Here is a 26,025-nt window from a genome sequence, read left to right on the forward strand (position 1 = left end):
TGGTCCAAGGTTTCATGGTTCAGTGGAGACCACAACCTGGGTCTTCTGAGTCCCAATCCTGAGCTCTAACCACTGCACCACATTGGCTATCTCAATATTATTACTTGTGTGTGTGTATAGCCTTCAAGTCACCTGTTGACTTATGGTGATCCCATGAATTGTTTTTAAGGTTTTTTATAAAAACAAAATTTTCCATAATAATAACATATAAAACAATAATAGCATATATAAACATCATAAATTTACAGCTCCATTAATATCTTAAAAAATAACAAATATCCGACAACAACAAAAGCAAAACACCACATCAGCTAGTATTAAAAATACAAATGTATTACTTCCCACTAGTTTCCCTGGATTTCTGGGATTTGATATTCCTGTTTCATCACCTTCTGGATAAGTATAGATTCCATCATGTTATTACAGCACACCAAAAATAACATTTTACTATCAGTGCTCTAAGAGAATAATAATAATAATAATAATAATAATAATAATAATAATAATAATTTTGTTTTATAAGCCATTAAATTTTTAATTGGTCATGATGCTTATGTTTTATTGTGTGCCTGCTGTATTATTTTAGTGATGTTTTAATTTTGTAATATTAATGTTTTAGACTATACGCCGTTTGGCAGGTTTTTATTCTTATTTCATTTTTATTTCTACTATGCAAAATGCTGTGCAAATCCTACAGCACTCTATAAATAAATGATAATAACAATGATGGTGATGGTGATACAACTTTGTCACAATACCTGATCCCATGAATTTTATTAAACTCAGAGGTGGTTTTGCCAGTTCCTTCCTCTGAAATATAGCTTACAGCATCTGGTATTCCTTGGCAATCTCCCATCCAAGTACTAATCAGATGGGAACTGATGCCTTTAGGGTAGCTAACTGTGCTTTAATCTTCTACTGCCAGAGGTGTATCTTTCTTATTTTTGTCAAATGCCCCGAATCCCAGTTTTGGGAGAAAGACAAAATAGAAATCAAATTTAAAAAGAAGATAACCTCTCCCTGCATCCCCCATGAACAAACCTGTGATGGTGACCGAGGCATGCGTCAGCTGCTGTAGCAAGGGGTTCTTCACCAAGCAACTATATGTGCTGTTGGGTTCAAGTACCACCCGTAAGATGCTCCTCACATCAAAAAGGCCTTCCTCATTGGCTACCTGTGAGGTGGTGATGTTCTCCGTGATGTTGTTCCCTTGGCCATCCTGCCAAAGGACCGTCGCCTCAGGGTAACCGGAAAAAGTGTGGCACGTCACTGTGACCAGGTTTCCGGGCTTCAGGTTCTTGTTCGGTTCCATGTTCAAATTGGGCTGGGAGTATAAGGCTGAAAGAGGAGAAGAAAGAATTGGGTAAGTGTGCCACGAAGACTCAGGACTAAGGACACACAGAGACAGAGGACACCTAGGACAGACTATGGAGCAAGCTGGTTTTCTGTTGCTGCAGAGACTAGAGGAGAAATCAATGGATTCCAATTACAAAAAGAGAGAGATTCCACCTAAACATTAGGAAGACTTTTTTTTTTTACTGTAAGAGCTGTTTGACCAGATGGTGGTGGACTCTCCATATTTGGAGGTGGTAGAGGTTAGATGAACATCTTTCAGGGGTGCTTTAGTTGTGTATTTATGCATACCAGGAGGTAGGTCAGTTGGCCCTTGTGGTCCCTTCCGACTCTAAGATTCTGTGATTCTATGAAATTTTAGTGGGCCTAGGACAGAGGTGAGTAGAGTATGGCCCAATACACACTGGCGTTTTGTGCCAGCCTTGGGCTAAAACTAGGGCTTGGTAGCATGCATGTGGGGGCCGCCATGATTGCGCAGCCCCACCCACATGTTGCATGCGTTGGTAAAGTTGCAGCTGCGCAGCACCTGGAGATGCTTATGCGCGCTCCTTTTTTGCTGCACAGTGGTACTGTGCAATTTGGTTGCTGCAGTAACGCTGCACAGCAAAGAGAGGTGACTCCAGCCTGCCTTTTGCAAGTGGTTTGTACTGCACCTATAATCTGCAAGGCACATATGCTTGTAGATTATCTAAACCAGAGGCGGGCAACTGTGGAAGACTAAGGGGCTGTATATTAGCCCTCCAGGAGAGCTTGGAGGGTCATACCCTCTATCATAACCCCAATGCCCTCTGGGACAAGGGATTATGTTTCTAGGCATTTGGGGGCATTCTGAGACAATTTGGAAACATTTCAAAAAAATTCCAAAAATTTCATTTTGATCCAGGAGCCTCCAAATGCTCTCCACACACCCCTAGACATAAATTTTGGGCATATCAGAGAGAGAAAATTATTCTGCCAAACAAAAATATTTTGACCCCTGGAGTGGTACTCAAAATGGTGACTCCTGGTCTGGCGTCAGTCCTTCAGCCATTGACTGTCAGTCCCTGGAGAGTTTCCAGGAAAGAAAGAAACAATTGTAGTCAATTGCCACATATTTGGTACATCCCTAGTACATCGGAAATCCCCACCTCAGGTCTCCCGCATCAAACATTTCGGGAAGCATCCGCTTGTTTTTTTTCTGATGTCAAGTCACAATGACTAAGACGGGTTACAGACGGGCAGGGGAAGACGTCTTGAAGGTGTCTTCCCCTGAATACGGAGCCTCCAGACCGCCCGCCCCGGGGGCGTGGCTAAGGTGGATGGGGCTTCCACACTGGGGGTAGTGAAGGCGCCTCACCTGGGGCCGTTTCTTACCCACAGCTTTCATACCGCCGCCTTGCAGGACGCTGCAAAGAGAGAGGCAGCTTCCGCACAGGCGGCCAAAAACGCGGCTTTTTTTCCTTTTGCCGGCTGGTGGATGCGCAGCTGCGCAGCTGAGGCGGTCAGCATCGGCGGCAGAAAGCGTATGTGCACATTTAAAGCGCCCAGGCCCCTTTAAACTTTCCCCCCCGCCCTACCCAAGAACAAAGGTGGCCTCCTGCCAGCTGGTGTTGGCATCCTTGTCCGCTTGCACGTTGCCAGTGTCACCAGCATCATGGATGCCTCCTCTCCTTTGGTCCCCGCACTCTTGCTGAATCTGCAATGCACAGCCACAGCTGTCGCTGCTGCCACCGCTGTCCCCCTGCCATCCCCCATCACCTCCCTTGTACATATGTAAATATTTAAAGTTTTAGTGTTTTTTTATTGTTAGGTGAAAATGGTGCAGGAATGTGTGTAGGGGTTCACTTTAAATTCCAAACTTTCCACAATTCTAGCAGCGCATGCGTACATGTTGGTCTAGGGTTAGGGTTACAAGCATTAAAATAGAGTGCAGCTGTGCTGCAGCTTCCACATCTGCATGTCATCTGACGCTCTAATTAGAGCCTCAGTGCAAACTGCGCATGTTCCAGGACCCCGACTCATTATGCGACGCAGCTGACTCGGAGCCTTTAAATGGGCAACTTAAATTAGCGGTGTAACAATTCTGGCGTACCGGTGCAGCAGCTTACAGACGGAGATGCGCGGCTGCGCAGTATATAGAAAAGAAGCGGAAAAAAGCGGCACCTTTTTAATGCCGCTTCTTCCCGCTTGGGGCGTGCAGGAGGCGTGTTCATGGCGGCATTCAGGTAAGGGCCGTCTAAAGGCTATACCTTCATGATGTCATGAGCACACCCCTTTTTGCCCGTCTGTAACCCGCCTAAGACAGCTTTGATACACCTAGGAAATAATTTGAAAGAATCTAATACAGTACTTTACCTGCTCCTCAGAAAATTAACAGCTGAAATTTGCATATGTGCTTTCCTGAAATCCCTGCAGGCAGATTTCTATGTTATTTACAAGCAGAGACAAAATAACGTATTGCATGCATACAGTTTTATTTGGTTTACCATACAATCCTTTATAGATCCTGATTTTATGCATAAGCTAATATATAATATTTGCATGTAATTATTGTACCCATTTTAATTTATGTTCTATCGATAATGATTAATGTTTGGCCGTTTCTAACAGCCCCTGAAGAGGTCCATACATATAGATGAATTGCAGTGGACTATTTATAACAATAATCCGCTTTGTTGTTGTTGCTTTTTTACATCCTGAGATTCTGAATGTAAACACACTACATGGGGATAGCAGTTTGATACCACTGTAACTGTCACAGACAGGTTATTTTAACAGGATAGTTAATTTACCTGAGATCTTTTTAAAACAAATTGTAAGCTTTTTTTACTATTATGGTTTGTCAGCTGAGTTTGGTTTTCCGCTATGATGTGAGCAAACTTGAGTCTTATACTCAAGGATACTCACATCATAGAAAAGCACGATGATGAATATCTCTCCTATGGAATCTTGGAATTTGTAGTTTTGTGGTGTAGTTAGAATTCCCTGCTAGAGATCTCAAACACTCAAGGGAGAGCACTAGAGCTTCTCTGACCAAACTGCCACTCCCAAGATTTAATGGGAAAGAAATTAAATTGACATCCAATTGCTATAACCAGATACTAAGCATGTAAATCCTTCTCTATTTCTTCTTTGCAAGAGAGGATGAATAATCACAGTCGTTTTCTCCCATTGCAGGAGAAATCAAATATTCCTTTGCAATATTCTCCTCATATTGAAACATCTCAAAGTGTTTTAGAGGAATTAACCTGCAGAGAAAAACATATAAGATTTTGCATTAAAAAGAGCACAGTTTTCTGGGCGGAAAACTGGTTTCATGCACAGCTTTCTGTGCAGGAAACCCATTTTTCCCCTCTGCAACACACTTTGAAACGTTCAAATACCAGGAAAAATGGTTTAAAATTCTCACTGGTCTGTTATGGTGTATCCAGACTATTGGGAAAGTCTTTTTTAGTTTTAAACTAGGAGAGAATAATGACAAATATTCTTTCCACCACTATTCTGCAGAGTGGATACACTCTTTTGTGTATAGTTTTTTGTGGGTTTTCAGGCTCTTTTATATCTTTTACATTATGTGTTATGGAAAAGAGACAAGTATCTGGGTGTGTTTTTAAAAGAGATGGTGTTATTCTTAAAAACAGCCCAACGTATTTTGGTCTGGAAATATTTTTATAACCTTCTTTGCAGGAACACAACTATAAAATCAACCTGCAGCGATTCTAAAAAGAGTGTCTCCCTGGCTTGTGCCTGGCGACAAACCCTTTTTACAATCCCTGCAGGTTGATTTTAAACTTGTATTCCCCGGAAGAAGGTCATAAAAATGTTTCCATCCTGAAACACACTGGGCTATTTGAAAGAATAAAGCCATCTCTCTCTTTTTAAACACTCTTAGAAGCTTTGTCCCTTTTCCACAACATGTCTATTGTGTGTTAAAAGTCCTCTTTGCTTTTATTTTCTTCCTCTCTTTTACATTATGCCCGAGGAAAAGCAAACAACTGCAAACCCTGAAATTTGGTGGTGGGTTGAAACTGCTGATTCTTCCAAACCTAGTGAAGCCCTGAGATCTTCTGGAGAGGAGCTCTGGTGTCACAACCAACTACGATTCCCAGAATTCCATAGCATTGAGCCACGCCATTGAAAATGGTGTCAAACTGGATTATTTCTGCAGTGCAAATGCAGCCTAAGTCACTGCCCCTACACTCTGGGATTCCCTCCCTAGGCCGGTTAAAATGGCTCTCTCTTGACTGTCCGTCTCTCACCTGGCAAAGACTTTCTTATTCCAACAGGCTTTTGGAACTGAAGGTTTTTAAGGAAAGGGCTTGTAAGAGGGTGCTGTATTGTTTTAATTTGTATGGTTTTTAATTTTTTGTTTTAAAGTGTTTAGTTGTTGTTGTTGTTGTTGTGTCTTCAAGTCATTTCCAAATTATGGTGACCCTAAGGCAAACCTATCATGGGGTTTTCTAGGCAATGCTTATTCAGAGGCAGGTGCCTTTACCTCCACTGGGGCTGAGAGAGTGTGACCTGCCTAGGTCACCCAGTGGGTTTCCATGGCCAAGGAGGGATTGAAACCCTAGTCTTCACAGTTGTAGTCCATTGCTCAAATCACTACACCACACAGTTTCTTGCACTTTATATTCTTTTAAATTGTTTTAATATTGCTAATAGTTTGATTTTATTTTAATATTGACCCATTCTTGATGTTTGTTTTTTACTATATAATACAACCCCCATATATCCGTGGGACTGATAACCACAGTTTCGCCTACCCATGTCTGGGAGAAAAACAGATCTCTCTAGGCATTTGCAGGTTCTCCAGTGACTTTATGGTCAACTTCCAGAAGAAATATAGCATTCACTGTTAACTGTGATTTCACTTATCTGCAGTAACCACAGGAATAGATCCACCATGTATATACACTGATCATACTGTACAGTAATTCTGTTGTAACCCATTTCAACCATATTAGTATGGTTTCAATTTGTGAGCCAAATCACTTTACTCCACAATTATTCATCAAATATAAAAGAAACAAACATACATGTATTACTACATTAATGCAGACATCCACTTATGCATCCTGTTATCATAAATCTTACACTGTTACATGTTTCTATTCCCCTTTTACTCCAAGCCCATGTCAGACTATGTACTTTCTCTTATCCATTTTGTTCTCTTTCATTATCTCCTTCCTCTTATCCTCTCGCCTTTCGATTCCTTGTTCCTCCTTTCCTCTCCCTTAAGTTCCTTTTCTTTTACTCTCCTATATTCCCTCTCCTTTAATCCTTCACTTTTTCTGATTTTTCTTCTTTCTCTTTCTTACATCCTTCCTCTCCCTTTCTTACTTCATTCATACATAGAATGGTTTCAATATGAATGGTGAAAGAAATAAAATAAAGGTGCGGTACAGGCCACCCAAATGTGCCATGCTCCCGGTGATACTAGGGGTAGGGAGCATGCACCAATTGCACGCTCCCTAACACTAGTGTGTGTGGGGGGCACCATGATTACGTGGCCCTGCCCACATGTCGCACGCGTCGGTGACGTCACAGCTGTGCAGCGTACAAATGGCACTGCACAGCTGCAACATAACCATGCCATCCTTTGGTGCCTTGCTGCATCACAGCTGCACAGCAAACAGAAGCTGCTTCTAAGTGCTCCTTTTTTGCTGTGCAGCGGTACCACACCATTTGGTTGCTGTGGTAATGCTGCGCAGCAAAGAGAGGCAGCTCCAGTCCGCCTTTTGCATGCGGTATGTACTGGGCCAAAGTCACCAAATAATACCCATCACCATCACCCTACCTTGTCCACCTGGTTCCTAACTCACCTGCTACCTGTAGTATTACAGCAGCACTGCTGTAGTCCCGGACCCGGACAAAACAAGTGAAGCTCCCCTCATCGGAAATCCGTACATGCCGAAGCAGCAAGGAAACATTTCCCCGAGGCAACTGGTTGTAGAAAAGGGCCGTCCGGTTGGAGTAGCTGCTCTCTTGGTTGGAGAGCTGGTCCTGACCCTCTGCAAAGCTGTGCACCAAGCGTTTGGTGTCCGTCAGCTGCCAGATGAGGCTCAGGTCATCCAGGCTAAAGTTGGCATCCGGGGAGAAGGAGCAGCGTAAGGTGGCATCGTGGCCAAAGAGGGCAACCACAGGGTCATTGGGGACTGAGATTTCAAGAGCACCTGGTTAGGAAGGGTGGAGATGCATGGGGGGGGGGGGGGAAGACACACAAAGGAGTGAAAAACTACAAAATCTGGGACACACAAAGACAATTTGTTTGTTGCTAAAGCAGTGGTAGGGATCAGATGGGCCCTGGGCTATATCTAAACCTAAGACCATTTCAATGGCCCTAGAGCCCACCAATCTCTCCTCCCCAAATATAATTATTTGGCCAAAAAAAGGAGATACCTCCAAAGAACATGATTCTTTTCTTTCTAAAACAATGCATCTCCCAATTTTTCTTTTCTGCCCACTCTTCAAATTGTTTTTAGGAGGTGGCTTTCTTCAAGTAAATTTTTCCACTTATCTTGTTTTGCTGGGACAGTCTTTTTACAATTCATGGCAGGCCCAAGTGTCTGTCCATTTCAACCATTTGAAGAAGACCATTTCAGTCTTCTTCAAAGTATAAAGAATATTTACAAGACCCAGTTTTGAGAGCAAACCTTTGTCTCAACAATACATAAACCTCCCTATCTCATTTAACAAGGGCAATATTCTTATAAGCAAGGTTGTTGCATAAGTCATACAAGGACAGAATAACAAAAATACACATAAGTAATATATTATCTAAATAATAAGACAGCACCTGCAAAATAAAAAGAGAAAGAAACCAAACATGAAAGTTATACAGTTGGCTCTCCATATCCACGCATTCTTTATCCATGGATTCAAACATCCATGGTTTGAAAAAATATTTTTTAAAAAATATAAATTCCAAAAAGCAAATGTTGATTTTACCATTTTACATAAAGGGCACCATTTTACTATGCCAGTGTATTTAATGGGACTTGAGAATCCATGGATTTTGGTATCTATGGGGAATCCTGGAACCTGGATACCAAGGGCCCACTATACTTCACATATACAAATAATGTAAATAGGAGAACAAGACTGACCAGTAAGTAAAGACAGAGCTCAAAAGAGTCTGAAGAATAACAGACAGGTGGATGCCCTAAACACCCTAAAGACACCAGAAACCATCTGATCTTGGCGACTAAGCAGGGTCAACCCTGGTTAGTACATGGATGAGAGACTGCCAATGAATACCAGGTGCTGTGGGCTATATTTCAGAGGAAGGAACTGTCAAAACCACCTCTGAAATCCCAATGAAATTCATTAAGCTGGCAGGCCACTTGAAGGCACATACACACAAACCATGATAGGGCACTGCTGACCTCTCCTGTCCACCAGATGCAATTGCATCATCTCCTTGGAAGGGAATCCATTCTCTAAATACATCAAGGAGCAGTGGCATCTCTAGGGTTGGTGTCACCCGGTGCAGGAACTCATGGTGTCACCCTCACATTGACCTCCTTCCATTTCACACCATACAGGATCCTTAGTCATGCCTTTTTGCACTAACGTTACTCGTAAATTATAATTCCCATATGTCACTGAACGTACTGCTAATAGTTGTGACTAAATAACTAGCAAAATTAAAATTATACCTTCAAATTACAATATCATATGCACAGCCTAAATGTATTTACATGTACACAGTGAAGATTTGGTTAAAATGCGATGATTTTAAAGTGTGTGTGTGTGTGTGTGTGTGTGTGTGGATTTTGCTATGACTCATGGATCAGTTGACGGTAAAACTTAGGGGCGTATAGCAAAGGATCTAAAGGATGAAGCAAAGCAAAACAATGTCAAAAACTTATAAAATTGCAGCAGACTTTGTGCTCAGTCTTAAGGCTGGATGGATGAGAGATTAGAGGGGGCCACTGCTTCCAAGACAGATTGCTTTTCCCCAGGGGATGGTTCCTTCTTTTAAATAAGAGTACTTAAATTGATCCATGGATAAGTTGACTTATTGTATATACTCATGTATAAGTCTAGAAATGTTAGTCAAAAAATTGACTCCAAAAACAGAGGTCAACTTATCCATGGGTTCATGTTAGTACTGTACTTTAACTCTTATTTTAAAAAAGGAACCATGCACTGGTGAAAGGCAAAATATAATCAGTCCTGGAAGCACTGGTCTTCCTATATTCTCTGATCCATCCAGCTTTTAGGATGAATACAAACAGTTATGCCTTCTGGAATTTTGCAAGTTCTTTGGCATTGCTTTCTTTTGCTTCATCCTTTACTATCCTTTCTTACATAACCCTAAGTTTTACCCTCAACTTATCTATGGGGCATATCAAAATCCATAATTTTGGCCCAAAACCCTGCCCTCGACTTATACATGAGGTCGACTTATAGTCGAGTATATTCGGTAGGTTCTTTGGGTCAATTTTTGACCAAAATTTCTAGACCTATACATGAGTATATACAGTATATGCAATCCAGCCTTTGGATTGCAGCTGCATCAACTTTATTAAACTCTGAGAAAGGCAGAAGCTCCTCTATTCAACCGCTAGATGTCAGCCTTGGCTTCATGTTTGTCATTCCAGGGAATCTCCTCTAAAGAAAACAAGCCGCTTGCTCCTGCATTGCATCAGGACTGTTCCAAAACATTTTACAGCCCAAGACAGAGCAATGAACGGCTTGCCCAGGATGCTTAGTAATCAAATCTAACCCAGTTATTCTGGCACAAGGCAGAAAAATTCACACATGCCTCTCCCCATCCCTGCCGGTTAAAGGACAATACAAATTAATGGCTTCTTATTATGCTGCCTTTTTCATAACATTCAGAATCTATTGCCTGCAGCAGCTGTTTTGCTAGGCCTAATGGTGGACCTGACTCTGACTCTTATCACACATTGGAACATAAAAGAAAAACCAGCAACAAAACAAAAGATAGCTGTGCCTGTCTGTGCAAAACTAAAATCCTTGTCCATGGCTAGAGAATACAGGTTGAGTCTTCATTATTTGGAATTCCAAAATCCAAAATGCTCCAAAAACCAAAACAACAACAACAAAAAGAAATCATGGCTGGCTAATAACCTTTGCTTTCTGATAGTTCAGTGTACACAAACTTTGGTCCAAAACACACTGCCGAAACAATCCAGTATGAGATAGCTTTAACTGCCCTGGCTCAGTGCTAGGAAATCCTGGGAATTGTATTTTGTTGTGGCACCAGAGTTCTCTGACAGAGAAGGCTAAATGTCTCACAAAACTACAGTTTCCAGAATTCCCTAGCACTGAGCCAGGCCAGTTAAAGCAGTCTCTAACTGGATTATTTCTGCAGTGTGTTTTTAACCTTTGTTTCATGCACAAATATTAAAATGTTGTATAAAATTACCTTCAGGCTATGGTTATAAAGTGTATATGAAACATAAATGAATTTTGTGTTCAGATTTGGGTCCCATCTCCAAGTTATCGCATTATATACATACATGCAAATACAGATATTCCAAAATCTTAAAAAATCTGAAATCCAAACCACTTCAGGTCCCAAGTTTTTCAGATAAGAGAGACCTCAGCCTGGATGTGGAAATTTAAAGAGTGTTTACATTCGGGGGGAAAATTGATCAGGCAGAATCTCACAACTCAAGGCAGAATTAAAGCAGACATATGTTCCAAAAGTGATATTACTACTTACCAGCCAGGGCTGATAGTGTAAGCCTTAAAATCAACAGCTGAAAGTACATTTTCCTTGGGATGTGGTGCCTTTGAGAGACAGGAGAGGTTCAGCTGGGGCTGAGATGCAAGATCAGAGGTCGCAATCTTCTTTATTTATTCCTAGCAGGAAAATAAAACAAGTCATGACCTGAATACATATTCCCAAAAGTAGAGAATGGACAGAATCCTGTTAGTGACACGTAGATACATAACTCTGGGTTATGCCATATATTTTCTTTTCAATAGGGTGCAATGGACTCTCCACTAGTCCCTTATACCCTGTCCAAAACCTTTCCCCTAGGCAGCAATCAAACCCTGGGGGACCACTGCATTGGTTGTGTATTTGTGGAGCAGAAGGACAGTAACTCAGATAAGAAATAAACCCCTGATCTGGGCTTTGAAGGGAAGAGAAATGAGGGCACACTCTGCCTTGGACAGCACCCATGTTTCTCATCCCCTTAAAACTGAGACCAGCCACTTAGAATCATAGAATCATAGAGTTGGAAGAGACTGCAAGGGCCATCCAGTCCAACCCCCTGCCATGCAGGAAATCTAAATCAAAGCATTCCTGACAGATGGCCATCTAGCCTCTGCATAAAGATCTCCAAGGAAGGAGACTCCACCACTCTGCGAGGGATTGTGTTTCACTGTCAAACAGCCCTTACTGTCAGGAAGTTCTTCCTAATGTTGGAGGGAATCTCTTTTCCTGCAGCTTGCAGCCATTGCTCCAGGTCCTGTTCTCTGGAGCAGCAGAAAACAATTTAACTCCCTCCTCAATATGACATTCCTTCATGTATTTAAACAGGGCTATCATATCACCCCTTACCCTTCTCTTTTCCAGGCTAAACATCCCCAGCTCTCTAAGTCATTCCTCATAGGGCTTTATGGTTTCCAGACCCTTCACCATTTTAGTTGCCCTCCTTTGGACATGATCCAGTTTCTCAACATCCTTTTTAAATTGTGGTGCCCAGAACTGGACACAATATTCCAGGTGAGGCCTGACCAAAGCAGAATAGAGTGGCACTATTACTTCCCTTGATGCACTATACTTCTATTGATGCAGCCTAAAATCGCATTGGCATTGTTAGCTGCTGCATCGCACTGTTGATTCATGTTCATCTTGTGGTCTACATGGACTCCTAGATCCCTTTCACATGTTGTCTCATTCAGCCAGGTGTCACTCATCCTATATCTGTTCATTTCATTTTTCCACCCTAAGTGCAGTATCTTACATTTCTCCGTGTTGAATTTCACTTTGTTAGCTTTGGCCCCGCTTTCTAGTCTATTCAGGTCATCTTGAATTTTGATCCAGCCCTCTGGGGTATTAGCTACTCCTCCTAGTTTGGTGTCATCTGCAAATTTGATAAGTATGTCCCTAATTCTGTCCTCCAAGTCATTGATAAAGATGTTGAATAGCACTGGGCCCAGGGCAGAGCCATGTGGGATCCCACTGGTCACTTCTCTCCAGGATGAAAAGGAGCCATTGTTGAGCACACTTTGGGTTCAGCTGATCAACAAGTTACAAATCCATGTAACAGTTACCTTGTCTAGCCCACATTTTACAAGATTGTTTGCCAGAATGTCATGGAAAACTTTGTCAAAGGCCTTACTGAAATCAAGATATACTGAATCCACAGCATTCCCTTCATCTAGCAAGCTAGTAATTTTATCAAAAAAACTTGCCAGTAAACAGCTATAGCAGGTGACCTTTGGGGCTTGACCAATGCTGGAATGGGGGAAAAGACACAAAACAGCACAGAGCATTATACTTCATCTGCTTAATCCAGGATCTCAACCTCAGTTTTTTTGGAATGGCTTGTTCCCTTCTGATAAGCCATGGCACAGTAGGGGGTTGGACTGGATGGCCCTTGTGATTCTGTGATTCCAAACTCCAAGCTACTTGTAGTGAGGACAAGGGTGAGCAAAATCCTAGATGTCCGAGGTCCATTTTTCCAGCCCCAGGACTTGCAAGGGGCTGTGCCTTTCTTTTGGAATGAAACCAGAAATTAACAAAAAGTAACTGGCCTTTTTATAAGGTTTCATTGTTTGCTTCAGCAGCAAACAAAATTCGGGCAAGGGTAATAGCAGACATTGCAGTTGATTGTCAGGGGGATGACTTTATCTAAACTTTGAAGCTGTTTTTGTTTTTTTTAAAAAATGTTTTTAATGATTCTTAGGTGGATGATCTTATCCAAACCTTGAAGTGGTTTTTTTTTTCTTTTTTTTTTCTTTTTTTCTTTTAAAGTTGTTTTATTTAATTGATTGGAAGTATATTATGTATTAAATCTGGATGCTATTTGATGCTATTCGATGGAATATTTTATAATTCTGAATTGCTGTTATTGGTTTTATATTTTATCATGCGAATGGCCTTTGGCTTAAGCATTAATAAAGATTGAATTGAATTGAACTGGCCTTTTTAAAAAGGCACTTCCATTTTAAAAAGATGACTAGATTTGATGCTAAAATAAAGTTATACATCTTGTTTTGAGCTGGGATGGTGTACAAGTCACACTGTCTCTGTCTCAGAGGATGACAATGGCAAACCTTTTTTGAACAAACCTTGCCAAGAAAACCCCATGATAAGATTTGCCTTAAAGGCACCTTAAGTCAGAAACAACTTGAAGGCACACACTACCAACAGCAATAAACACCTTGCTTTAGAGAAGAATTGTGTCCCTACAAGCACAGGTATTTTTCATGCATGGGGAAAAAATTCTTGTAGGACCACAAAACTGCCTTGGGGGTCCCAACCCAAGTAAGAGAGAAATGCTGATTTTTTCTTAGTGCAAAAGTTAAGGTCTGTAAAGCCCAATCCACATTGATGGCCCTCTTTCAGGCTTCTTATCTTATATGTAGTCATAGGACATTATCAGACAAGGGAAATTGGAAGTATAATCCAATGGCAATCCGAACGCAATCATGGGGTTTAACGTTATTGCGTGATAGACTACCACACGCAATTTCGGGCAATGGGAAGTCAGTCCGAACGCAATCGTGGAGTTTCACGTTATTGTGTGAGAGGTGATCACACACAATTTTGGGCAATGGCAAGCTATTTTCAGGCAATGGGAAGTCAGTTCGAATGCAATTCGAATTCGCGTGAATGCGTTCTGGCCCCACTTTCTTCTCATTCGAAATTAAGAGAAATTCCTCTCATGTGATAAACTCCATAGAACTTGGACAAGTTCATTTTGGGGATACATCTTTCCAAAAAAATTCTTGTAGCTATCATCCAAAAAAGGAATTTTTCCAGGTTCTGAAATGGAGTATTTAATGTACACCGGATTGTTCTGTTTTTGCCTCTCTGCTTGGGGATCTCCAGACAGCTGGGGAGGAAGGACTTCCCTTTAGAGAAATCGCAGCGGTGCAGAATTATTTCCAAATGGCAGGAACTGGGCCAAGTTCCAAGGCAGACTGAACCCTGATTTGGATGTATTGCAGAACAAAGGAATCCCCTTGATATTTGGATGCTTCCTCCATAACCACAGTATCCTCTCCCTCCACAGCAAATAGGAAAAAGAACCACAGAACTGCAGCAAATAGGAGGAAGAACACACCAGGTGCTGTGGTTTCCTGAGCAGAGATTCCCTTCCGAACCTTTTCCGTCTCAAAAAATCTAAAAACTAAACACTGAGATGCTCCAGCCCAAGAACGGCTGCAAATATTCACAAAGAGCAGATCCACCTACAGTAGGGCAACCAAATGCCGCTCAAAAATGATCGAATATTCATGCGGTTTTAGCAAAATAATGTGTTGTGGATAAGACAGAGAATGGGAGCAAGAAAGGGAAAGATTTCTTTTAGGCATCCCTTGGGGGCGGGGGAGAAATGTTTCAACACACACGGGGGCTTTGTGGGGTCAGACAGTGAGGTCACAGGGCTACACATTGTCCATAGACTGTCAAAGCGCTCTGGTGCCACAGAAAACTACAGTTCCCAGAATTCCATAGCACTGAACCATAGCAGTTAAAATGGTGCCAAACGGGATTATGTCTGCAGTGCAGAGGCAGTCACAAATAAAAAATGAACTTTTAAATACTCTGCAGCCATAATACCCCACTTCTACAGTAGGAGACTGGCATTGGCCATGCTTATAGTATCTCAAAAAAAGCTTAAGTGTGTGCCCAGGAGTCTACAAATGTCCTTTAGGTGTTATATAAGAGACACAGCCAACCTTCATAAGAACTACAGCAAATCCAAATAGAGCCATTTAGTTTCATTCACTTGCATTAGCCCTGGGCTAAAAACTGAAAACCATTTTGCACAGTACCAGAAGCCTTCAAATAAACAAATATATATATACCCGTCCCCAATACAGAAAATCCCAAGTATATCCTCAGGGCTGAACCAGATGACAAATCAAGGACATGGCTTCCATTCAATTTATGTCATGTTTGTGCCTGTGCCAAAGCTAAGGGAGTTCCTGACTCCCTAATATGCCTGTTGTCATTACATTTAAGGAAAAATATAATTCATTTACTTGCTAATATGAATCAGTAGTTGCAGCCTCTTATGAGCAAAAAATGGAGGGGGGGGTGGAGGTTGCAAACATTCACAGAAAATGAACAATTTGAAAAATTCAAGTACCACGTCTTCATCTTCAGCAGATTCCCCACACACATACACACACATATGAAATGCAGAGTCTGAAATGGGAAGGTACGTCCTTGCATTTCCCAGAAGAATGGCGGCAAGCACTAAGTGAAGTGAAGTGTACTGTGTACAGGATATAGATAGCTTGCTTTTACTGTAAGGTCCTTTAACACTGTTTTTCCTCAGTGACTTGGAAACAGAACTGAAACGGTAGCATCGTATGAAATTCAATATTGCACTCTTTTATCTGGTAATCCTCACTCCTAGGCCCAAGGTCTTACTATAATGTTTACTCAAAAACAAGTCCTGTTCAGCCAGGGTCTCCTACACTATCCATTAGAAGCTTCCTTTTTATGGCTACTCTGCACCAGTGGTGCCAGTCCAATCTCTCCAGGAAAGGCATTCTAGGGCTTGGGAGCAGCCACCAAGAAGGCCCTCTTGCACATTCCCACCATTTATGCCTGTGAAGGTGGTGGGATGAGCATAAGCGACTCCTCTGAAGTTCTGAAGACATAGGCAAACTCATATGGCAGAGTATGGCCATATAACCAGGACACGTGCAATATAGGGCTAAATTTATAGGTCATGATCAGCACATGATTGACTGCTCCTGAAGGCTTCTTGCAAAATCAATTCACACTTTGTGAAGTCGAAGGCTTTCATGGCCAGCATCCATAGTTCTTTGTGGGTTTTTTGGGCTATGTGGTTATGTTCTAGAAGAGTTTGTTCCTGACGTTTCACCTGCATCTGAGGCTGGAATCTTCAGAGAATTCACATTTTATTTTATAAGGAAAATGGCAGTTTGGGGTGAAATTCGAGTCAATAATACCTGACAGTGAAACCCATTACAGTGGGCCCTTGGTATCCACTGCGGTTTGGTTCCAAGTCTCCCCATGGATACCAAAATCCGTGGATGCTCAAGTCCCAGTAAACACAATGGCATTGTAAAATGATGTCTCTTATATAAAATAGCAAAGCCAGGGTTTGCTTTCTGGAATATTTTCAAGCCATGGATGCTTGAATCTGTGGATAAAAAATTCATGAATATGGAAGGCTGGCTGTATTATTATCATGATCATCACCATCACCATCATCATCTCTGTTTTCCTCCTCCTCTCAAAACAGAGCTGAACTCTTGGCTTAGAACAGGAATGGGAGTCACACAGTCTTCCACATGGTTCTAGTCCCAGCAGCCCCAGCCAACATAGCCAATAGTCAGTAGTGCTAGGGATTGCAGTCCTATGCATGGCATAGTGGTTGAAGCGTATGATATAAGGATGATGGTGATGGTGATGGTGAGAGCGAGTGCAGAGTAGCGGTTTGAGTTTTCAATTATGACTCTGGAGACCAGGGCTCGATTCCCACTGGGTGACCTTGTGCAAGTCACATGCTCTCAGCCTCAGGGGAAGGCAATGGCAAAATCTCCTCTGAACAAATCTTGCTAAGAAAACTGTGTGATAGGGTCTCCATAAGTTGGAAATTACTTGAAGGCACACAACAACAACCATGTGGAGGCCTGGACTTTGCTCACCCTGGCCTAGAATCTAGGCATTAGACATTCCCATTCCAATTCTATAGTGCTAAGTTAGCCGTTTTGCAAAATGCGCTGTTAATACTGACGTAATTCTTGCCATGGTCTTTTTTTCCTGCCTATTCCTGGTACTTTAATTACCTTGCCCATTGTGATGCATCTCTTTATTTTAAAATACCCAGAAACTGTCTATTTATAGTACCCTGTCTGTGTTTATATTTTTAGCCTCGTGATGATGCCTCTTCCACAAACACACACTGATAGTTGCCAAGTCTACAATAATTGCTGCCAATATGATGACATTGTCTCCATGTTGCCATCCTACTCTCAAAGATGCCTGCTGTGTTACACCACAGGCAGCACAACTGAGCATCGTAAGACCAAAGCAAGGACAGCGAGCCTTTCCACAGCAAGTTATAAACACTACGGCGGAGCTGGGAATTCTTTACACACTGGCATCATTTTATGTAACAGCAAGGATAGCACAATCAGAGTATCAGGATGTTATTGTTGTTGTTGTGTGCCTGCAAGTCGTTTCCAACTTATGGTTGGAAAGGCAAATGCATCATGAGATTTACTTGGCAAGATTTACTCAGAGGAGGTTTGCCATTGCCATCCCCTGAGGCTGTGAATATGTAACTTGCCCAAGGGCACCTGATGGGTTTCATGGCTGAACTGGGAATTGAACCCTGGTCTCCAGAGTTATAGTGCAACACTCAAGTGATTATTCCATGCTGGCTATTATTATTATTGTTATTGTTATTATTATTATTATTATTATTGACAATGATGCCATCTCTCACTCACTCACACTGGATTCCCTGTTCCCTCTCAGTTTAGCTGAAATCCTAACAATAGCTGTGGTTGGGCAAATCTTCGCCATAACAATATGCAGTGGCAGCTAATGATTTTGGTAACAGTCATACTGCAGATCTGTCCTGGGTGTTAGTCCAAATTTCATAAGGGATTGTAACTTGCAGCTCTCTGAAAGCATTTCAGGGGGGGCATCTTTTCTCCTCAAATGCATATGCGGGTAAATGCATGTGCATGCATGCTATGTCACCATGCACAGAAACAGCCTGGCATCTCACACCTGCCATTTGTAGCCATCAGACAATTATTGTGATAAATCCATTCTGGGTTTTAGACTGTACTTCCAATGAGCTACTCATGGCACTAAACTTTATATTCAAAATAAGTTCAGCACTTTGAATAGCTCCTTTCAACTTCAAACTAAAACCCAGTGTGGATTCATCGCTCCCAATTTGAGGCATCCCTGCTCTAACGCAAAGCATTTTAAGGTGACTTGTATTTCAATAAACAATTACGATCCATTTGCTTTACAAAAGACCCGCTCCTCCTTATGGTTTCATTGGAGTGAATCAACACTTGTCCTCTTAGGTTGCAGCTATGCAGAATTTCATGATGAGCACCAAACACTTCAAAACTTTCACCACACCACTGGCTAACTTCAAGATTGGACTTAAAATGACATATCTTTATTTTATTTCTTTTTAAAAAACAGGCTGGCAAAAAGTCCATGAGGATAGCTAACAAATTTTATTGTGACATAAAATTCCACTTTAGCAAATGCCCAACCGATTACCCCCATTTGGCACACTGCCTATCTTCTATATAAATGAAATCACATTGCTGTCCTTTTGACACCACAAATAACCATGAAAATGGCCAGGTGGATTTTTACCATATCTGCAAGGTATTTTATATATAAAATTATTCTAGTGGGGGGAATCCCAATTATTCTTCATTCATTCAGAGCAATGTATTTGTTGGATGATAAGAAGAAGCATGCTCCCTCAACAGCGACTGAGACTCATATGCAACTTGAGAAATGTTTGAACAGCCTAAAAAAGTGAGTACTCGTCCCCCAGAGTAGTTGAAGCTAAACAATCATTAACAATGGTTAATGATTCTTCTCAGCAAGACTAGGTATTATTAGTACTATACAGAGCCAGTGTGGTGTAGTGGTTTGAGCACTGGACCATGCCTCTGGAGACCAGGGTTTGAATACAAGCTTGGCCATGGAAACCCAATGATAGGGTCACCTTAAGGTTGCCATAAGCTGGAAATAACTTGAAGGCATACAACTATTACAACTACTACTACTACTACACAGATAGTTATAATATACTGTATATACTCATGTATAACTCTAGAAATTTAGGTCAAGAAATTGACCCAAAAAAGCAGAATCGACTTATCCATGGGTCAATGTAGGTACTGTACTTTAACTCTTATTTTAAAAAATGAACCATCCCCTGGTACAAGGCAAGAGTGTCATTTGCCCTGGAAGCACTGAACCCCCTCTATTTTGTCATCCATCCAGCCTTTAGTATGAGGACAAACAGTTGTGCCTGCTGGAATTTTGTAAGTTCTTTGGCATTGTTTTCCTTTGCTTCATCCTTTACATTCTTTGTTAGATACCCCTAAGTTTTACCCTTGATTTATTCATGGGTCATATCAAAATACATAATTTTGGTCCCAAAACCTGTCTTTGACTTATTCATGAGATTGACTTATAGTTGAGTCTATACAGTATAAGCAGGTACTATAATAAAATGTTGCAGTGCTGAGTGCTACTGCTCAGGATACCAGCCACTTCATACCATTCCCTTCTCCCTGCCCTTATTTTCACACACACCTGTATTTATTCCGCCTTTCTCCCAAAGTAAGACCCAAGGCTGCTAACAACATATATAAAACACATTAAAACAACAATGCTGTAAATCAGCATTCTGCAACCACTGCTTAGTCTTCTATGTGGTTAAAATTGGCATTTCATGTGATCAATGTATCCATAGCTTATATTTTACAGTATAAAAATCCAAAGAAACCAGCTGTTTAAAATCTAATTTTGTTGTTGCTGTGTGCCTTTGACTCATTTTTTACTTATGGCGTCCCTAATCATAGGGTTTTCTTAACAAGAAAGAGGAGGTTTGTAGGTTTGTTATTGCCTACTTCTGCAGCTGAGAGAGTGTGACTTGCCCAAGGTCACACCCAGTAGGCTTCATGGCCAAACTGGGAATCGAACTCGGGTCTCAAGAGTCATTGTCCAACACTCAAATCACTATACCACACTGGCTACATATGGTAAATATGGAGGGGGGATAGGAATGTGTCACAACTTCAAGCACAGTCATTGGTTTCCAAATTATTTAAGCCACAAAACGTAAGGCGTGAAAGAAGGCCTTCGATGTAGAATTCAAATCTCTATGGGATACAAAGACTACATTCACTTCATCTAGCTCAAGATGTTGTATCAAGAGGCTGAGGGGGGAAAACTATTGGACTACAGCTCCTATCTTGGCTGGAAGATTCTGGTGTTGAAGTTCACCAAAGTACCTTTTCCAAATTCTGACTGTATCTCTCTAGCCAACTGCAGACCTGATCTTTGGAGCTCTATACTATTCCTCCCTTCTAAGCTTTTTTCCACTGGGTACCTTCCATTATTCCAGGCCACTGAGAATTAGCTGTTCGAATCTTGGGCATTTAATAAGTCAAAGGAAAGTAAATTGCCTGGGCAGCTCTCCCACAGATCTATTGCCCCCTGCCCTTGCACAATGAGACCTCTGTTTGGGATCCACTAGGAACAGGCACGCAGGAGGGTGGTAGAAATTAACTGGAAGCTTCTAGCCAAAGCCACAAGCAGAAAGATTGATTTTTCTGTGCAGCTTCAAATCCTCCAGGGAAATCAATGGGGACATGATTTATTGGGTAAATAACTGGACCATTGATTTTACCCTGAAGATGTGAAAAGAGGACACGGTCCAGGAGCTGCTAAGCTCAGGTTGCCACACATTTGTTGCTTACAGGAAAGGATGTTCCCTGGAATGCACCAGCTTCAGAGTCAAGCTGCCAAAGCCCATTTAAACCTGCCAACCCAACTTAATTTAAGGCCCTCTTATGGAGACAGCCAGTCTCAACAATATTTCCACCTTTTTCAACTGAACCACATGAGGCCTGGTCTGTTGATATGTACCTTTGACTTATGACAACCCCATCTTAAGGTTTTCTCAGCAAGATTTATTCAGGGGAAGCTTGCCATTGCCTTCTTCCGAGGCTGAGAGTGTGACATGTCCAAGATCACCTATGAGTCAGGGGTTCAAACCATGGTCTCCCCCAGTCCCAGTCCAATAGTCAAACCACTACACCATCTTGGTTTAAGCAAGCATCAAGGCAGGTTTGGGAACTGTGCAGTCCATGAGTTCCACAAAAGCATTTCTCTGGGAGATCATGCTCTGTCAAAAGCTGAATGCATAAGAGCATGCCATAAGACTAGACTGTGAACTGTGCAACCTCTGAGAACTTGTTGGACGACAATTCCAGCATTTCTCAACTCTGTCCTGGATAGGGCTTGTGGAACATGGAGTCAGAAAACATCTGTAGGGCCACTTCTCACCCCTGCTGTCTGACTATAACATTATTAAAATATTGTATAAAATTACCTCCAGGCTATATGTATAAGGGATGTAGGAAATATAAATGAATGTTGTGTTCAGACTTGGGTCCCAGCTCCAAAATATGCACATTTATGCAAATACAGGTATCTCACCCCCTTGCAAAAAAAATGAAATCCCAAACACTTCTGGTACCAAGCATTTCATATGAGGTTGAATCAACCTGTATTTTGTTCTAGTTCCATAGTGAAAGAAAAGCTGGATGTAAATAAATAAAATAAGATAAAATAAAAAGATTCTAAGGGATATCAAGAGGTGCAGTCCAGTCTGTGGGAACATGAGTTGCCCCCTTCTGATGCAGGAAATCAGCTAGAAGGCCAATGCTCTGATTTAAAATAAAGCAGTTCACCCTCTTCTTATGAACTCAGACCAGGAAGGCAGAGGTCATTTTCTAGAATGGCCACCATGTACTTTGCTTTATGCTAAGCATCAGTCATCCCGTAACATAGCTACTCTGGCTGAAAGCCCAGCACCACAATTAAAAACTTCCTAGCACTGCCCAAGCATCTCTGTCTTCCCAGCAACACCACACTCTTGAGTCCCACGCTTCCAAAACATCAAGGCATCATGATGCATCACTGTAACCGAAATTACTCTTGCATTTGTCTCCATAAAGCAATAAGTTCTGTTAGACTCTTCTTTAGATGGAGGCAAAAAAGTGCTTGGTAACCATATCCAGCAAGTTATGGAGTTCCTTGTAACAATGAGGAACAAATGAAAGTGAGTATTTCAAAACAAAGGCAACAAGTGGAAATGAAATTATTAATATGGTCTGGCATCTTGTAAATGGCATCATTCGGTGAGCCATCATCCATTGAGACTTTCAGAGGGTTACAGTTGATCTCAGCTGATGATGTTGTTGGGATGTTTCTGACTTCAAGGATATAGTCAGAACTTTTCTGATTTTCACCCTCCACTCTCCATCACCAACCGAATGACCATGGGCAGGATACAGCAGTTAAACACTGAGTCCAGAGCACGTTTAGAGCACAGCTGTAACAAAATTCTGCACAAAGAGATATTAAATTACATACAAGATCTCGGCCATAGCAAGTAACTATTTTCAATTATTTTCTAAATTTACTTATAATGTACAGCTGGGAATCATGCTCCTCCAGATATTGGACTGTAGCTTGGCTAGGCTGGCTAGGACTAATGGGGTATGAAGTCAGTTGATTTTTCTTAAGCAGGGTAGGGAAAAGCCAGTGTGATGTAGTGGTTTGAGTACTGGACTGTTAATCTGGAGACCAGGGTTCAATCCCACTGAGTGACCTTGGGCAAGTAACACACTCTCAACCTCAGAGGAATGTAATGACAAACCTCCTCTGAACAAATCTTGCCAAGAAAATTCCATGATAGGGTCATCTTAGGGTTGCCGTAATTTGGAAACAACTTGAAGGCACACAATAAAAAAATGTGGCTGTCAGATCCCTCCAAGTGCCCCCAGGCATTCCCAAAGCCTTCAAACCCCAACTCCACCACCACCCTAAAACCTGGAAAAATAGGTGACAACTCTTTCTCTCTCACACACACACACACACTGTGAAAACTGCTACAAAAGCACTCTGATTTAGCTTGCTTCACTCACCATGAACCTCCAAAACATTCTGCAAGCAGTCAAAACCGAAACCAGAAATGTCATGACATCACTTTTATGTCATGTGAAAGTACAATTGGGACCTATCAGAGACAAAAAAAATTGCCACCACCTAAGACACCCACCTTGGTTTTAAAATAACAAGATGCAACAGAAAAACAAGTAACACACGTAGTACAGGGTGATTTAAAAAGAATAGTGCAAAACAGAATAAGAATGGCTTTGCATCCATTTTTTAAAATACCTTGTACAGTACCTGTCACTTGTAACGACTGCAGAAAGTAAAATGGCAACAAATTAATATTTGAATTCTCCAATTAATAGGGAATGAATTACTTTTTCAAAGTAACTTTCCAAATGCTGATCCAAAATGGGCTCTTGGGATTCCCGACTGCTGAGTCTGGTTCACAAAACAACAGGACGATCATGAGCTATCTCAAATTTCCCTCCAGTTGGGACTTGGATCTTGTAGAGTTTTTGTCTGCAGCCTGGTCTGATCAGGTTCAGCAACAAGTTAGCCAGAACTTCCCTAATTTGATACCCTCCTGATGTGTTGGGAGTACAATTCTGCTATTCTCCAAACAAAACAACCATCATCTTGAAGGCACTGAACTGGGAAATGCAGGCTGCCAGCATACAATGTAAGATCCACATTTCTTCTGTTGTCCCATATGTCATACTTGGTGTTGGCAAGATACACACAGACAATAGGGGGCTTGTTCTGTTCTCCCTCTTTACTTTCCGCTCTCTCTGCACCAGATGAAATTACATAATTATGCAGCCTTCCAGATGTTATTGAACTACAACTCCAAGTTAGCCCTAGCTAACTTTTATATCTCTGTGCTGTTTTATCCTTTGCCGATTTCCCTTTGCTTTTTTCGCATGCCATTTTATTGTTACTATTTTATTGCTGACTTGCATTTTATGTTTTTAAATGATAAATACATAAATTATAAGTATACCAAGAAGAGAACAACAGGTCTCAGAAGGTTCAAAACAGTAAGGAAGCAATAAAGAAATCAGGACCCAGAGTGGTTCAAATTCTGTCACATCAAGATATTTCTCGCCAGCTTCTTGCTCTGGGAATGGGTTTAAAAGCATTGAAGACCCTGCATACTTCAGCTCTCTATCTCAGAATCTCATAAAACTCGCTTCTCATAAGAGTTTATCATTCATGTGACCCAAGAATGTGTGCTAATGGTTCAGATTCTACATTCCAAGGACAACATAGCAAATTTATCCGCATAGGCTGAAAAGATGCATATAGATGCACAGAACCTTGAGAACTAGTGGTTGTCCATTTGTACTAAATCTGGGTTTTAGTCTAAACTTGAAGAAGACTTCCAAAGTGTCAAACCAAATCTCCAAAACTGGTTCATAGCATCATAGATACGGAAGAGTCATCCTGTCCACTGGATAGTTCCTTTAAAGTCTGGGATAAAACCCAAACAAATCCAGCCCTGACATGAAACTACCACGCTTCCCTGAAAATAAGACACTGTCTTATATTTATTTTTCCTCAAGAAGACACCCTATGGCTTATTTTCAGGGGATGTCTTATTTATAAGTATGGTACACCAGTCTTCATTTATTCAAATATAGTTAAGTCATCTGCTTCTGGAACATTGTCATTACTCTCCAAACCTGGAATTCCATCCTGAACTTCTTGCGACTCCATTTCCTTTAGAACCATTGGCCCCAATCTTTCTGCTCCCTTCCTGCCACCTTCTGTTCCACGCTGGGCCTATAACTATGTTTTATTTTGAGGTATGGCTTATATTGCACAAATGCTTAGAAATCCTGCTACAGCTTATTTTATGAGTATGTCTTATTTTGGGGAAACAGGGTACTTGCTACCCCTGAATGAGCTAGTATGGATGCCATGAACTATACTAACTTTACGACTCAAGAGCAGACTGTTATTTTTGCATGCTCTTCCATGTACCTCAAATGCACAGAAGATGCGAGATTTCATTGGTGCGATTAGGCTTTCCATCAATACAGATCAGAGTGATTCCACATCATTGCTGTATTCCTAATTGTTGTGAGCACCTGGGTGCCAAATCTCTAGTGATGACCCTTCCTATACACAACTAGAATGGCCTTCAGATTACTCATACCTGAAGCTTTACCACCTTGGTAAAATCCACCAGTTTGTCCTCCATTGGCACAGGTTTTGAGAACCCAAGGTCATCCCCATATTATAACAAGGTGATAGAGAATAAATAATTTAAACCACTCCCTGCAAATAAAAAATCAGCAAAGAAGAAAGGTTCTAGCCAAGTACCTCCCTATAGGCTCATTTTCTACTTGCAAGAAATACTGTTTGCATTCTGAAACAGTAGGATCTGTTCAACTACAGTATCTTAACCTATTTTAGCACAGCATAGAAAGATGCCTTATACTAAATGTGACAATTTGTTCACCTTGCCTAAGATTCCATATTCTGGTTGTCGGCAACAAGTGAGATCTCAGGCTATGGTCTTCCACAATATCTGACTCTTTATTTATGAATAGAAACATAAAGGATTAAATCTGGAGCCTTTCTCCATGCAAAATTGTGTGCTTTACAACTGAATGAGGGTCACTCCACAATCATATATAGCAGAGCATGTCTCACTTAGCTACAAAAGAGAAGAAATGGAAAGCAAGTTTCATTCTACCAGTTTAGCTGAGGCTGCTGCCAAACTGCCAAATTATTGCAGTTTGACTCCACTTTAAATGTCATAACACCATCTTATGAAATCCTGGGATTTGTTGTTTGTTGTTGCA

The 26,025-nt window shown here is 41.3% G+C and overlaps 1 protein-coding gene across 2 annotated transcripts in view; it reads right to left on the reverse strand.

Moving 5' to 3' along the window:
* Positions 1 to 26,025, reverse strand: part of CD276 (CD276 molecule) — a 45,524-nt gene that overhangs the window by 15,304 nt on the left and 4,195 nt on the right. The window contains exons 1-4 of one of the 2 annotated variants that reach the window (XM_089538678.1): positions 25,374 to 25,409; positions 11,033 to 11,172; positions 7,158 to 7,508; positions 1,042 to 1,338 (exon numbers count right to left, since the gene is read on the reverse strand). In XM_089538678.1, coding sequence (XP_089394804.1) covers positions 1,042 to 1,338; positions 7,158 to 7,508; positions 11,033 to 11,081 — 697 coding nt within the window. In that variant the 5' untranslated portion in view covers positions 11,082 to 11,172; positions 25,374 to 25,409. Of the gene's footprint in view, positions 1 to 1,041; positions 1,339 to 7,157; positions 7,509 to 11,032; positions 11,173 to 25,373; positions 25,410 to 26,025 lie in introns of those variants that run through there. The other variant, XM_089538677.1, reaches the window with a different exon arrangement.

Source organism: Sceloporus occidentalis, unplaced genomic scaffold (assembly GCF_023333645.1).
Source record: "Sceloporus occidentalis isolate IW3139 unplaced genomic scaffold, rSceOcc1.0.p SCAF_9, whole genome shotgun sequence".
Lineage (NCBI taxonomy): Eukaryota > Metazoa > Chordata > Lepidosauria > Squamata > Phrynosomatidae > Sceloporus > Sceloporus occidentalis.